The 14,405-nt window shown below is 36.7% G+C and overlaps 2 protein-coding genes and 1 pseudogene across 5 annotated transcripts; 2 read left to right on the top strand and 1 right to left on the bottom strand.

Moving 5' to 3' along the window:
• Positions 1-623: 623 nt before the first annotated feature.
• On the bottom strand, positions 624-7,574 carry LOC148852876 (protein transport protein Sec61 subunit gamma). Its single transcript, XM_088945104.1, has 3 exons — positions 7,374-7,574; positions 7,089-7,204; positions 624-856 (listed from the first exon to the last, which is right to left on the bottom strand). The coding sequence occupies exons 1-2, from the start codon at positions 7,465-7,467 to the stop codon at positions 7,089-7,091; spliced, it is 210 nt and encodes a 69-aa protein (XP_088801230.1). The 5' UTR covers positions 7,468-7,574; the 3' UTR covers positions 624-856.
• On the top strand, positions 7,550-8,846 carry LOC148852875 (putative pentatricopeptide repeat-containing protein At1g68930; annotated as a pseudogene).
• A 2,396-nt stretch (positions 8,847-11,242) lies between these two features.
• On the top strand, positions 11,243-14,087 carry LOC148852874 (uncharacterized). Of its 4 annotated transcripts, none has more exons than XM_088946740.1 (3): positions 11,243-11,523; positions 11,634-11,715; positions 13,586-14,087. In XM_088946740.1, exons 1-3 carry the CDS (start codon positions 11,482-11,484, stop codon positions 13,960-13,962), a joined length of 501 nt encoding a protein of 166 aa, XP_088802866.1. In that variant the 5' UTR covers positions 11,243-11,481; the 3' UTR covers positions 13,963-14,087. The 4 variants fall into 4 exon arrangements, 3 of the variants coding, with proteins under 3 accessions (XP_088802866.1, XP_088802868.1, XP_088802867.1); XR_016099624.1 differs by having other exon boundaries at positions 11,262-11,523; positions 13,589-14,087; XM_088946742.1 differs by having other exon boundaries at positions 11,269-11,523; positions 11,655-11,715; positions 13,589-14,087.
• Positions 14,088-14,405: the final 318 nt, after the last annotated feature.

The raw sequence follows: 14,405 nt of genomic DNA, 5'->3' as shown, positions 1-14,405 counted from the left end.
TGGGGAACCTGTGGGGTGTACTCTTTGGGAAACCAATTTGGACTCACAGCAAACATGTACCAAATCCTTATCCAGGTTTTTAACCTATTGGAGATACAGTCCAATGGTGAAAGTCTTCTCAATGAAATTGATGAATATAAAGATGGGCCTATGTGAAAGTTTGGAGGGAAGAGAGAGAGAGAGAGAGAGAGTAGGTTAAAGAGAAGGGTATTTTTAAGATTTTAAAATTTTTTGAAGGGCACATAACATCATGTGCTCAAGATAACCAATGGAATACTAACTGACTTAAGTGTCACTACCCCCAAAGGTTCAAATCAATGTCACGTGCCCTTCCACCGTTTTAAGTGTCACTACCCCAAAGTACAGGTAAAGAAATGATGACAGTATATCTCACTGAATAACGCAAATACTGCTCGGAGGAGTAGAATTAGAGTCTGGATCTCCTGCCCACGAGAACTCTGCCCACACTTATCGCAGACACACATGGAAAACATCTCATCCTCTGCATAGTATTATGCAGGAGGAGATGTTCCCAGTTCATAGGGGATAGTGTATTGTGGGTAGACGTGGGCAGAGTTCTTGTGGGCAGGAGATCCAGAGTCGTAAGTCAACTTCCAATCACAAGACAGGAAAACAATGCAATCTAATTGATTTGCAAAATTAAGAGTTTTCAACATTAAGCAAGGGCATGGAAAAATCAGTCTTATCTCTACTCTGTTTAAATTGTACCCAGGAATGGTGTTACATCCATAACCTAAACTTGTTAATGTTAAGCATCTCTATTTGCGCATTTTGGGCGCTGATATGGTTTCCTTCCGCCACACTTCAAAATTCACTAGTAACAACTCCACATTACCTGCAATTTAAGAAAGAAAAAAAATGCTTGTACAGTCAGTCTGTTTTTGCCCCTCTAACCAAAACAGATTTTTAGGCCCCGTTTGTTTTTCTGTAAGTTACTTATCCGGGTAAAGCAATTACCTAGGTAAGTTTTTCTTAGGAAACACTTACCCGAGTAAGTGCAGTTACCCATGTTCTTTTATTTTCCAGATAAATAAGGCAATGACCATTTTAGCCATATAAATCTATTATTAAAAGGGGCATTTTTGTCCCATTCAAATATTGGCAACTTCCCTCCAAGTGAAAAAGTTATTTAACCACCTAGGAGAGGTAAGTGATACCCAAAAAGATAAACTTTCCCTGGTCTACACATAAATATGAAAAAAGAACATGGGGTTCCTGGTCAATGGGAACTAAAATCTCATTGACCAACCTTTCCCCCTCTCAAAATCCAAAAAAGAATGCCCCCTTAGAGAAAAAGAGAAAAAAATTATCTAGACATGCAGTGATAATTGATTAGAGCACATCCTGCTTTTGATAAATGGGGCATATCACTACTAAAAGACAAAAAAACACCATTGGGAGGGCTTGGGCTGGGATTTTGTTAAAATTTGAATGGAGTAAACATACAAGTCCAAGCCCACACGGTAAATGTTAACTTGGGTGAACTCAAGTTGCACCCCTAGTTATGTTTGGTACCAACTAGGGATTTTTTCTACTTGAAACAAATTTGTGAGAGATTTTTCTACTTGAAACGTTTTAGGTTGATCAATACAAGTTGTTGTTTCTACCTGAAACATCAAATTTGACATTCCAATCATAATCGTCAATGCTCACTCCCACATGCATTGTTCTAGTTGAAGTGTCCCTCACATGTGATGTGACAACACATACTTCATACCAATTTGTATTGATCAACTCAAAACATTTCAGATAGAAACAGAAATGGTATCAAACACAACTGTAGAAGTCAAAACATGTACACTTCCATGTTGGACTTTGGAATTTGGGCTTAGCTTTACACTGTTTCAAGTTTGGGCTTCAGGCTGGGCCCGTTCATATTAGCCAAAAGCTAAGCCCGAGCCTAGCCCCCATGAACTGGTCAGGTAATGATTAGGGGTGCTCCCTTCATCAAAAGTGGGATGCGGCCAAATAGCTCCCCATTATAAAAGGTTGCATACAAAATTACAACAACAAATTCCTTGTTGAAGCTAAATGATGTAATGAAAGTATATTCATCCATAAATAAGATTTGTAAGATCAAAATGAAGCCCATGTAGCACGAAACCACCAACTCAAAACTATAGTAAATGTAAATCACATACCAGTCAAATGGAAGAATGAGACCGTCAGAAACTTACAGCCATAGGCACTCGAATTTTTCCTTTATTCTTGAAAAAGGTGAAGTGTATTTCGTTGTATAAATCAAAAGACTGTAAAAAGGGATTGTGTACAATGGGATGTACAAGTATACTGGTATTCTATATTGTCTGCATACAATTTTCCAAAGACCAAAACCCAACTATATTCTCATCCAAAAGATTCCTTGAACCAAAACTCCAACATATTTTAGGCTGCATTTGGCATTCCTTATTTTAAGGGCTTAATCGTCTTTTCGCAGTTAAAAACTGAATGTTTATAAAAGCATTTTAACTGCAAAAAGGCGATAAGTCCTTAAAATAAGGAATGTCGAATGCAGCCTTAGTCTCCTAATTCTATACAGCAATTCCTCCTTGCTACCAACCTCGTTTGAGAATATGCAGGCATTCTCTCCTTCCATATGTTCCAAATCACTGCAACTGATATGCAATTCCAGACCCCTTTTCCTCTCTTTGATAAACCCCCAAGTCCCAACTTAACAGCAATGATTCCAACTTTCTAGAAAGCGATCCGTCGTGCAATGAATAAAAAGGTGATCAGGAATTTCCTTTTCCAGTCCATACATAACACACAAAAGATATTTTTAAAAATATCTTTTATTAAGATGAATGAATGAACAACATTAACAAATAGGAGGTTCTTGGAGCTTCATTGAGCAAGCAAACTTCAAAAAGAATAAAAAAGCACAAAGTTTTGAAAAAGTGTGTGCCTGAACTGAGGCACAAGGCATTCTAGACGTACACCTTTTCAAAGGGGGTGCTCTTGGGCTTAGGTGAGGCACATACCTTAAAATGCACCTTTCCTTAAGTTAACATTTCTCTGCCATCTGAATTCATCTTCCTTTAATATGATCTTTAAGTGAGAACACTGCCTAAGGTCAACAACCATGTGAATGCTTCTATTCTAGGAGGTATAGGATTTCCTAAAACTCTGATATCAGATTTCTCCACCTGGTTTCTTGCCAAAGCATTATAAAAGATTTAACTGAAAACACACCGTTCCTGCTCTACTTTTTTTTTTTTGACAAGTAAAAGATCATTAAATTTCATTGAGATCAATCATGATAGGCACTGTTACAAGCATCCCAAATGGAGGCGCAAGATGCAACCTCACTATTAAATCAAAGCTAGCATTGTAATTACAATTGTGTCCAATACAACTGATCCCTAATTACCCCTTGTTTTTCTAATGAATCAACCAATGCATTTTCCACCCATTGTATACTTAGATTCATCTGTTGTGTTAACCACTGGAGCTTCTTCATTTCATTTCTATAACACCAAATCACTGAGTCTAGATTTCTTAGCCAATCTACCACCACCTTCGAGTCCCCTTCAATCACTAGATTCTCCAAATTCATATCTTTTGCAATTTGAACACCTTGTAAAACAGCAAACAGTTCAGCCTTTAAAGAATCTCCAATCCCCACCGGTCCTGAAGAAAGTGCTAGTATAAACCCTTCCCTTTTCTCTAACAACTCTTCCAATTCCCAAAGGACCTAGGTTGCCTTGACTGCTCCAATCAAAGTTTAATTTCAAAAGACCTTCAAGAGAAGGTGTCCACACGGACCTTGTTTTAAACTTTTGCATTGAGCTAGATGCCACTGAAACCCAGTTCCTCCAAATATCATCAAAGGAGAACTGTTTAAATAAATCTAGAGTTAATAGCCAATGTACAACCTTGGTCATTATACAATCCAAAATCTGTTGTTTGCTCCTCTCCTTTTCTTGAAAGATTCTTGCATTTCTTTCTTCCCATAAGGTTCAAATCATTGTTATTCTAGTGCATCTCCACATTATTCTTCCCCTTCTTTTTGGCCAAGCAAAGGTAATCTCCATTGGCATGTTCCGCCTGCAACCAAATAGAGGGAAAAACCAATCCCAAATATCTATAGCAAAGGAATAGGAAATTAGTAAATGGTAACAAGATTCACCATCAAATTTGCATAGAGTACACTAGTTCGGGGAAATACACAAGAAAGGCCTTTTCTTTTGCAGATAGTCTAGTGCTAATCTTCCCATAAACCACTTCCCAACAAAAAGCCTTAAATTTGGGGGGAATCGGCTGACCAAACTTCCTTAGCAGGAAAAGAAAGAAGGGTAGGAGATTGGCAAAGAGCAAGAAAAAAAGAGGCACAGGAAAATAAACCTTTAGAACATGGACACCAAACTCTTCTATCTAGATTAGAAGGCTCTAAATAGACTTTATCAAGAAGAAATAAAAGCTCTGACAAGCAAGTGACCTCTTCATCCCTCAATCCCCTTCGAAACCCAAAATCCCAATTATGATTCAAAGGCAAAATAGGAGTTATTAAAAACTTTGAAGTCATCTCATTTTTTATACAAGGAAAGGGAATGCAAAGAAGGAAATAAATCTATTAAAGGTCGGTTACCGACCCACAAGTCTTCCCAAAACTGGATTAAAGTCCCTGAACAAACACCATACCTGACAAACCTAAGGAACTGATGGCAAAAGCTATGGATTGTTTTCCAAGGTGCTGCCAAAGTAGTCTGACGTGATACACCAACATCCCAACCATTCTCCAACCTCCGATGAATACTGCCCACCATTCTCCATAACTACTTCCCTAACAAAGCCATATTCTTCTTTCAAACATTCCCTATACCTAAACCACCTTCTTTCTTACTTCTATATACAATCCCCCATTTGATTAGGTGGTCTCTTCTAGCCTCACTCAGCTCCCAAAGGAAATCCCTCATGATTTTCTCTAATTTCTTTTCTTCTCTTGGTGGAATTCTAAAGACAGAGAAAAAATTGGTAGGTCAGCCAAGCCTGATCTTCTTAGGGTAATCCTACCTCCTAAGGAAATATAGTTTCTCTTCCAAGTAGTCAGTCTCCTTTCACATCTCCCTATAAATGGGTTCCAAAATCTGCTCTCCTTAGGATTGGCAGGCACCTAAAATATGACCCAAGTAGGTAAAAGGCCAAAGGGTTATAGGACACTCTAAGCACTCCACTACCGCACTTAATGTATTCTCTTCCAAATTAATCCATGTTAGGCAACTCTTGTCTAAATTTATTTTCAAGTTTGAGATCCTTTTAAACTTCTTGATCAGTTCTTTTAAATTCCTCACCTTCCTAGTATTTCCCCCTTCATAAAAAATTATGATATCATCTGCAAACTGAAGGTGAGCAATTGGAATATTATTTCTCCCAACTCTCCAACCTCTAATCTCCTCTTCCTTGTCATTCTTAGAGAGAGGATCACCTTGCCTTAATACAAGCTGGAAAGAAGTGTTTCACCACTCCATTAACAAGAATAGAATAGTGACAAGATTGAATACAAACAAACACCAAATTGCACCATCTCTCCCCAAATCCATGCTTTTGCATCACCTCTATTAGAAAGTTGCAGTCCACCTGCTCTCATCATTTCTATCCACTTGGATTTCCAATGACTAGACTTTAGACAAAACGCCCAAACACTACTCAATCTCCCAATCAAAAAGAGGGCACCTAAATTAAATCTTGGGGACCAGACCACTCTTCTTTGTTTCACACTATAGCAATCAGCAATAAACACATTTTACTTGCTGAGCCTATACAATCTTGGACATAGATCACAAAACCTATCAACATCTAACCAATCATCCTCCCAGAATCTAGTGTTCCTTCCATCTCCTACCTTAAAATGAGACAAAGTTCAAAAATGTCGATTGAAAAACTCATGATTCCCTTCCACACATAAACCCCGTAAGATGCTTTAACTTCTTTTTTGTCCCACTCAAATTCCGTTACCCCATACTTAAAAAGCCACCACCCTTCTCCAAAAAGAGTTTCTTTCATCTCCAAATCTTCATAGTCATTTCCCCAAAAGAGCCTTGTTAAAAAATCTTATCCTTCTTATCCCGAGTCAACCATCTTTCTTATCCCTACACATCCAATCTCATCTTACACCTTCATCTTCCACCTAGCCCTAAAAACATTGATGCCAATTTACACCCTTTTTGCTAACCCATCTGCCATTCCATTAGCTATCCTTTAGATCCATTTTGCATTGATGACCCTATCTCTTTTTAGCTATTTCCTTCATGGCATACCTGTACCGTCTTGTTACCACTGTTGAATCACTTATCATATCAATATTTCTATAGTTTAGGGTTTTAGCTAATTTCAATCCTTGTAAAGCTGTTGATAACTCTGTTGTAGCAAGGTTTTCTTGACCTATCACTCTTGAATATAAGGCTAATATCTTCCCATATAAAAAATGGAACAATTTTAATCTTAGTTAAACCTCTACCTGCTTCTGCCTTTAGACAATCAATTATTCTCCATCAATATCAATTTTCAATAGGATAGTAATACTAATAAAACATGATGCTTGGATTGAATTTTCAAAATAATTCTTCAGAGGAAGCTTATATATGCTTAAGCTAATGTGTCCAAAGAAAAGAATGATCAATACTATAAGGCTTATGCCACTCCACTTTCTCAGAGAATGTTTTGCATGTGACAAGTTGATTTTACTATTACCTTTGTTTTGGGAGTGTCAACTTAACTTTTTTAAGCTGTGCTTGGATTTCGTTAGGAGGGGTGATGGAAAATCAGGACAGGTAGGCTTCTCAAAAAGGTTATACTTCCATTTTCCTCCATTTGGCTCTAAACAGTGAGTCATGCAAAATTTGGAAGATGACAGACTATTTTCTGTAAATAGAAAACTTAACAAGTTCAAAATAACAACTAATCTTCCTAACAGTAATAATCGAGAAGCCAATTCTGTACTCGTCAAAATTCACAAATACAAGCAATTGCCTTTAATTTCTCTTACATTTTTAAATTATGACTCGCAGAGAAACTAAAAAACATAAAATGGAAAGAACAGATGCAATATTGTGAGTTTCGAAAATTACCTAACCAGATCCAACAATGATGTTGTTGATGGGTATGAAAATGAGCTTAACGAAGAAACCGACGAATCCCATAACAACAAATCCAATAGCCGTACGGAAAGCAACTTTAGTGAATTCTACATAAAGATTCCCAACAATCGAGAACTAGAATTAATCGTAAAGGGGGAAAAAAAGCAAACGAATATGCAAATAACTCCAATTTGGCATAAGACCCAAGGGAATGAAATCAGTAGTAAGAAAGATCGAATTCAGAAAGAAAAGTTAGGGAGGAATGGATGGATATACCTTTGCGATCTGGTTTGTGACACCTCTTGACAAGCCTAACGCTGTCCTTTGCGAACTCCCTCAATGGATCGATGGCGGAATCTATGGCATCCATTGCTTTCTTTCAAGAAAAGGAACTAATTCCAACAGAAGAACCGATTCGGAAGCGATCCCAGGAGAAAAGGGGTTTTCTTGAAATGGTTAGTCTGGTTTTTACGATACCGAGAGAATCACCTGCAACTGCAAGGTGATTAGGTGAGTCACCCATGGTCTAACGTGGCCAAATTAGTTGCCACGTGGCAATGGTGCCTTCGCGGGCCACATCCCCAAAAGTCAAAAAGTGAAAACCTTTGCCCCAGAAAGTTGATAAAAATCGAATATCTAAATCTAATTTCTGGTTTCTCTCGCCAAGGCCTCCCTTACGTCGCCCTCCACCTCTTTCATGCATGTTAGAGGCATTCCGTTGGACGTATATGTTCTGTGTAGCTCTTTAGCTGCTTCATCTTCGATCAAGATGCTGAGATTTGGTAAACAGATACATGCCCATCTATGAAAATCAGCTGGTCCTTTAGTGTCTATGTAGGTACTGCTTTGGTTGATTGGTAATGCGAAATCGTCCATTATAAATTATGCATGGAATGTATTTGTTGAAATCCCACTGAAGAATACTGTCTGTGTATGTGTATGTGAATGCTCTTTTATCGGGTTATGCAGAAGCTCAGTTGTGGAGTGAGGGACCTGAATTGGTGCAGAGGATGCAAATGTATGGGCTGGATTATGATCACATCACATTGTCAGCAATGCTGCGTGTATGCACTGGACTAGCAGCAATTGAATTGGGTAGTCAAGTGCATGCTAATATGATCTATAGAACTTCATATTTGGAAAGGGATTTGTTTCTACAGAGTTCACTGGTTGAGATGTACGGGAGATGTGGGCTAGTTGAGAAAGCACGACATCTGTTTGATTTGGTTGGGATTAGACAAGAAGGAAATGAAGAGGGAAAAAGAGATGTTTTTCTGTGGATTCCATATGGTAAAAATGGGCGGTTTTGTGGTTGGTAATATCTGCCTGTGGTCATACTGGGCAAGTGAGCCTTGGGATTGAGTATTTCAAGTCGATGGATCGTGACTTCAGGTTGGAACCTGGTCCAAAGCATTATAGTCCTGTAGTTGACTTGTTTTGCAGGGCAAGCGAATTAGAGATGGCATGGAATTTACCATGTAAGAATGCTAGTAATATCATTTCTTGGTTGCTCAAAAGGCGCTTGAATTAGATCCTCAAAATTCTGGAATTTATGTTTTGTTGTCCAATCTGTATGCTAGGTTTGGCATATGGAATGAGATTGAGAAATTGAGGGAGTTGATGAAGGAAAAAAGGATTGAACAAAAATGTAGGATGCAGTAGGATAGAGGTCAAAAGTTGAATTATAGTGAACTTCTTCCCTGTATTTTCCTTAATATTTTTGGGTAAGGTTCTAGTGTTGTGAATTCATTTTTTCTGTGTCAGTGGGAGTTGAGCTAGCACTAAAACTTTTTCCAAACTCTCTTGATCATGAATCCTAATTTGTCTTATAAAAAGGAATGGTAAAACAGGATTCATGCAGTCAATCCCATATGATTGGGACAAGGCTCAGATGTTGATGATAATGATCAATAGGATCTAAGAAGAAATTTATGGGCTAAACAAATCCTTGTTTTCAACCCGTCATCGACTGACTCGTATCTCAGTCAGCACAACAGTTGCTGGAGTCTCTTTCACAGTCTGCTTCAAATGTAAGAATACCTTGATGATGGAGCCAAATGGAGTCAGTTGTGGGGTTATATGAGTTCTCTCCCCTGGTCTTGATTTTTATATGGAAATATTTACAGGATATTTTGCCTTTGAGAAAGGTATTTATCTTCCTAGTGCAGTAATATAGACCTGCCCTACCCTTTATGTGGTTTGTTTGATGAAACTTATGAGCATCTCTTCTTTCTTTGAACAAACAAGAAGTGTTCTTGCAAGTGATCAACTATGCACAAGCTCAGATTGATCTTGTGGTCTTTCTTGCAAGAGATCAACCATGCACAAGCTCAGATTGATCTTGTAATCAACAAAGTACTGGCAAGCACATAGAGAGAAACTCAGTTCATAGTTTGAGTGTGGGAGTATTATTCCTAGATGGGGTAAGCCACCTGGTGATGTGGTGAAGATTAATATTGATGGTGCATGGTCAAAAGGAAAAGCCGGAGTAGGAATTGTGATTTGAGACAAGCATGATCATTTTATATTTGCTTGAGTGGTAACAGTGCTAGCACCCAATGCTTTGGCTGTGGAGGCTTGTGCTTGCTTTAAAACTCTTCAGTTTAAAGTTTACCTGGAAGGCAACACATGATCATTATTACACTTCTGTTATAGTTTGAATCCCGAGCTCCTTGGAGTATTCACACAGGTTCAGTTTGAAAAGTACAAATACAAATATGTACAGTGCAAATACGTATAAAATACATAGTTTTGCACTTTACATACTTATATTTGTATCTGTACTCCTGCTTAGTTTGGAAGGAGTGCTAATGCAAATATGTAGAGTGCAAAACCTTGCATTTTGTATTATTTTGTAACGTATTTATACTGTACATATTGATATTTGTACTCTTTCCAAACTGAGCCAAAGTTTAAATATCTATACATATCACTATTCTTTTTAGATTTGAAAATTTAATAGTGAAGATGCCACAATCAAAATAATCAAATTCTTCCAGTACAGCAGTGACCATGGAAATAGATGTACAACACGCTACTTTGAATCTTGTTTGATTGTTTTTGAACCGTTGTTGATCTAGATGGTCAGACCGTTCAACCTTAGAACCATTCAGTTCATTTCCACCCTTTAACCCGTTATTTGGATAAAAATCATTGACTTGATCAGTAATCCATTGATTCATTTGACCACTTTTTATTTTAATTTTTTTTTTTAATTTGAAATGGGCCATCCATTCGAACTGGACGATTGAACCATTGACACAAAAACTGGTGGCCAAAGCAGTTCCAGTTCTAGATCGACTTTTAAAACATTACAAGAAAACAGAAAGTCTTAAACAAATTCATATGATTTGTCAAGAACTTGAATCTAGGGGTGTCAATTGGACTGGATTTGGTCCAATCCGATCCAGTCCAGTGTGAGTCCATTACAAAGGGACCAGGTCCAATCCAATCCAATAAATATTTTGGACCATTTTGGACCGGTCCAATTCAATGTCTGGACCGTTCAATCTATTCAAATTTGTTTTAATTTATATTGGTTTCAACCCAAACTAGGTCCATTGATATCAATGGCCAGATATTGGCTTAATTTAGCCCAATCGAATATAAATTTATTACGAACGGACCAGGTCAAATTCAATCTAATAAATATTTTGGACTAAATTGGTCCAATTCAATATGCCTTATTGGTCTGTCCAATCCATACAAATTGATTTTGTACTGGATGAGGTCCAATCCAAAACTGGTCCATTGACACCCTTACTTGAATCCACCAACCAATCGATAATAGATATCATCGAGTCGGTAACCAATCAACTGAAATTCATTCAAATTCTGGTGGAAAGATTGGTGAAACTTTTTCCGGTTCTATTTCCATATGTCCCTTTCCGATATGGGAAAACCCTTCAGATATCATATATTCTCCCTATCACAGTCGAACCCTTCCGATATTATAGAAATTGCCTAAGAACTTTTTCTCGCAACTTGTATTCCTCTCTTATTTTCTATGAGACGATTCAAACCAAACATAGATTCCTTTTGCACGGTTGAGAAACACTAATCCAGGAAACAATCATCCCGACCGTTGAAGAGGGATGCAAAGAAATGCTCTTTAAAAGCGAATCATGAATCATGTTGCAGGCCCAGAAGCAACCTAATATGCATCATAAATCCAGGCCCATAAGCAACCAAATATGCATAAATCCCTTGCTAGATTCCTTAGCGCCAAGATGCTATGCTTATCTATTTAGAGTTCCACAAGAATAAGCAAGTCCAAGAAAACAGAGAACCAGGCGTTAGAATAAATGGGATGCTCATGCTCTGCTTATAAACCATCAGAATAAGAGAATAAGAGATTCAGCAGGGGAAAGGAATTGTAACAGAAATGAAGAACAAATTAATGGACTCTGCGCCATCAACCCAACAGGTAAATTTGTCTTCTATTTTGTAATTCCTACTGTAAGTGATTGGTGATGTAGCTTGGTTTTGTTGAATTCTATCGGGTGGTTTTTCTTTTCTGTGTTGGAAATTTGGAAGAGTTGTTGCATGGAAGTGCAGAGACTGGAATGCTCACCGGTAACGGTTTCCTGTAATGCATCAAATAAAGTTACCATTTCGGGTAAGCTTTCTTTTCTGATTTCTTTTTATCATGTAATCTGGATTTGCTACTCACACCGACCTCACAGCCCCATCGTCCCACCGTGTATTATGAAGTAGGAACATCTTCCATGTTTCTGATCGATGTGCAGCTGGAACAGATTGTAAGGTTTTGCTTGTACTCCCTTCAAGCAAAACCTCTATATGCACTGTGAAAATATGGGAATCCAGCCACACACACACTAGGAACATCTGTCATTGAATTTAAGATATATGTGCAAAAGATATTTTCAATGTGCAGTTGGATGCTATGTGAGTAGAGTTTTTTTGTATTTATACAAGTACAAATACCACAGGCCACACAAAAGGAACATTGTATGTAGGACCCATTTGGACACAATTTTTCTCCACAACTAAACCTCTCTCTCTCTACTACACCACCCAATTTTCCTCCCAAAGTATTTGTACATGCAAACAGTCACTAATATATCTAATTAAAATATTTATATTATATTATAAATATAAGTAGGAGTGTCAATCATATTCAAAAATTTGATTTTGAATTTGAGATTCAACATAATCAAATCGAATTGGGATATAACCTGATTCAATTTGATAAATATCTGAATTCGACCGATTATTTAATTCTTATGTATAATATATAAAATATTTAAATATTTTATAATATATATACAATATTTTGATTATATAAATAATTAATTTATTTATATACTATATATAAATAAAACATTTATTTTTTATATTTATTAGTTATCTAAAATAATTAATCAGTTGAATTCGAATCAAATGAAATATTTGAATATTTTATTGAATTCGAATATCAAATTTTCTAATTGGACTTGAATTTCGGTATTGTCTAATTCAATTTGAATTCGATCCATTTACACATCCCTAAATATAAGGGCTTGACTTTGATACTAGAAAGACATAATACCAAAAAAATATGTATAACCAATCAACCGGTACCATAAAAGATTAAATTCATAGGGGGCGAAGTGGATTGGTCAAAGCCCTTCGGGTACCATGTTTTTTTATAATGTAAAAGAAAAACTGGTGAAGCATTATATCTTCTTTTCTGTTTTCATTTTATGTATAGGAAGAAGAAGTGAGTCTTTGCAAGTTAAAAGAAAAGGAAGTGTTTATAATTTATCAATGGATAAGACATTAAATAAAAACAGTGAAATAGGATTCAAGAAGCGGATCCATATGGTTGGGATAAGGCTTGAATAATGATGATTTTTATTAAAATGAATCTTCTAAAATGGAATTATCCATTGATAGAAGGTGAAGCATAAGCAAAGAATATGAAAATCGAAATGGAAAGACGACTTGAATGAGGGAAATCAATGTACTATTTACTTTAAATCAAAGTTAAAGATAATACAGAGGAGACACTTTGGAGAAATTAATGTACCATTTACTTCAAGCTGATGATATTTTGTCTGACGGGCTCAGATCTGCTACCCATGAGTTATTCCCACATCCATACTCACGAGTAATTAATAAGTAATAACAGTTGTGGCTTGGAAACATCTCCCTTATTATTCATGGGAGATATTCCCAATACATAGTGGTGGTGTTCTATATAGGGGTATGGATGTGTGAACAATTTGTGGGTAACAAATCGAGAGTGTCCGATAATGAAATATTAAGCTTAAGATGACTGTTGGTCGTAATGAGATATCCCCAGGCTTGGCCCATTTAATAAATGGGCCACAAATAATGGGCTAGGAAATCTAAGACTGAATAGGAAAAGGATTTTTTTTTTTTTTTTTTCATGATTGAGATGGGGATCCCAATGGGTCTTCTCCCATGAAAATCATCATGTTTCAATCACCACATCTTATCTTGTATTTCTCTAATATCTGCAGCAGAAGACAAGCGCCAAAAGAAAGATTCAAGCAGGATCACAGAGGGAATGACAGCGTATGAGATGCTTGAGAAGTTCAATTTTCCAAAAGGAATGCTCCCACGAGGTGTGAAGGGATATGTACTTCATGAAGATAACAGATTTGAGGTATTCCTGGATGGAGATTGTAAGTTTGAGGTTGAAGGAGGATATTCTTTATATTACAAGAGAAGGATCAGAGGAAGAGTTGGGTTTGGATCACTAAAGGATTTGGAAGGTGTTAGTGTAAAGTATTTCTTTATATGGCTTGGCATCACAGAGGTGAACAGAGGAGATGTAAATTTGGATTTTTATGTAGGACCCATGTCTGCATCTTTTCCACTCTCAAATTTTGAATAACCATGGTATCAAATATTGAAGAGAGAACATTCTTCTCTTAACAAAATTCTTTATCAATTGTATATGTTGAAGTTACATTTATATATCAAAAATATATTGTGGAGAAAATATAAACATCTCCTTTTTGTGTAATGGTCTTGTTTTTTTATGAACTAATTCATGAGTCATGTTTTTCTATCAAGAGGCTACTACCTGCCTCTATTTTTGAGAGGCTTACGCCTCACCCCCTTGTGCCTCAAGTTGGTGAGGTGTAAGCTTCGTATAAAAAGCAATAAAACAAAATGATTATTTAGTTATTTACAAATAAAATAAACCAATCTATACTAAAAAACTTTACATAATGCTTCTTTTAAACCAAAAATATGTCATTTGTTTTTTTCTTACTGAATGTACACATTGGAATAGGGTTTTTTTTTTTTAAATTTAATTACAATGAGCAAAAA

The sequence above is a fragment of the Nelumbo lutea genome, chromosome 5 (assembly GCF_056320005.1).
Source record: "Nelumbo lutea isolate HS-2025 chromosome 5, American lotus-T2T, whole genome shotgun sequence".
NCBI classification, from domain to species: domain Eukaryota; kingdom Viridiplantae; phylum Streptophyta; class Magnoliopsida; order Proteales; family Nelumbonaceae; genus Nelumbo; species Nelumbo lutea.
This window is presented reverse-complemented; position numbering and strand designations above follow the sequence as displayed.

Bases quoted from the DNA above. Each gene is read 5' to 3' on its own strand.
- LOC148852876 (XM_088945104.1), bottom strand. From the start codon at position 7,467: ATGGATGCCATAGATTCCGCCATCGATCCATTGAGGGAGTTCGCAAAG. The intron at 7,205-7,373 runs GTATATCCATCC...ATCTTTATGTAG, and splicing joins TCACAAACCAGATCGCAAAG to AATTCACTAAAGTTGCTTTC.
- LOC148852874 (XM_088946740.1), top strand. From the start codon at position 11,482: ATGAAGAACAAATTAATGGACTCTGCGCCATCAACCCAACAG. The intron at 11,524-11,633 runs GTAAATTTGTCT...GAAATTTGGAAG, and splicing joins CTGCGCCATCAACCCAACAG to AGTTGTTGCATGGAAGTGCA. The intron at 11,716-13,585 runs GTAAGCTTTCTT...TAATATCTGCAG, and splicing joins AAATAAAGTTACCATTTCGG to CAGAAGACAAGCGCCAAAAG.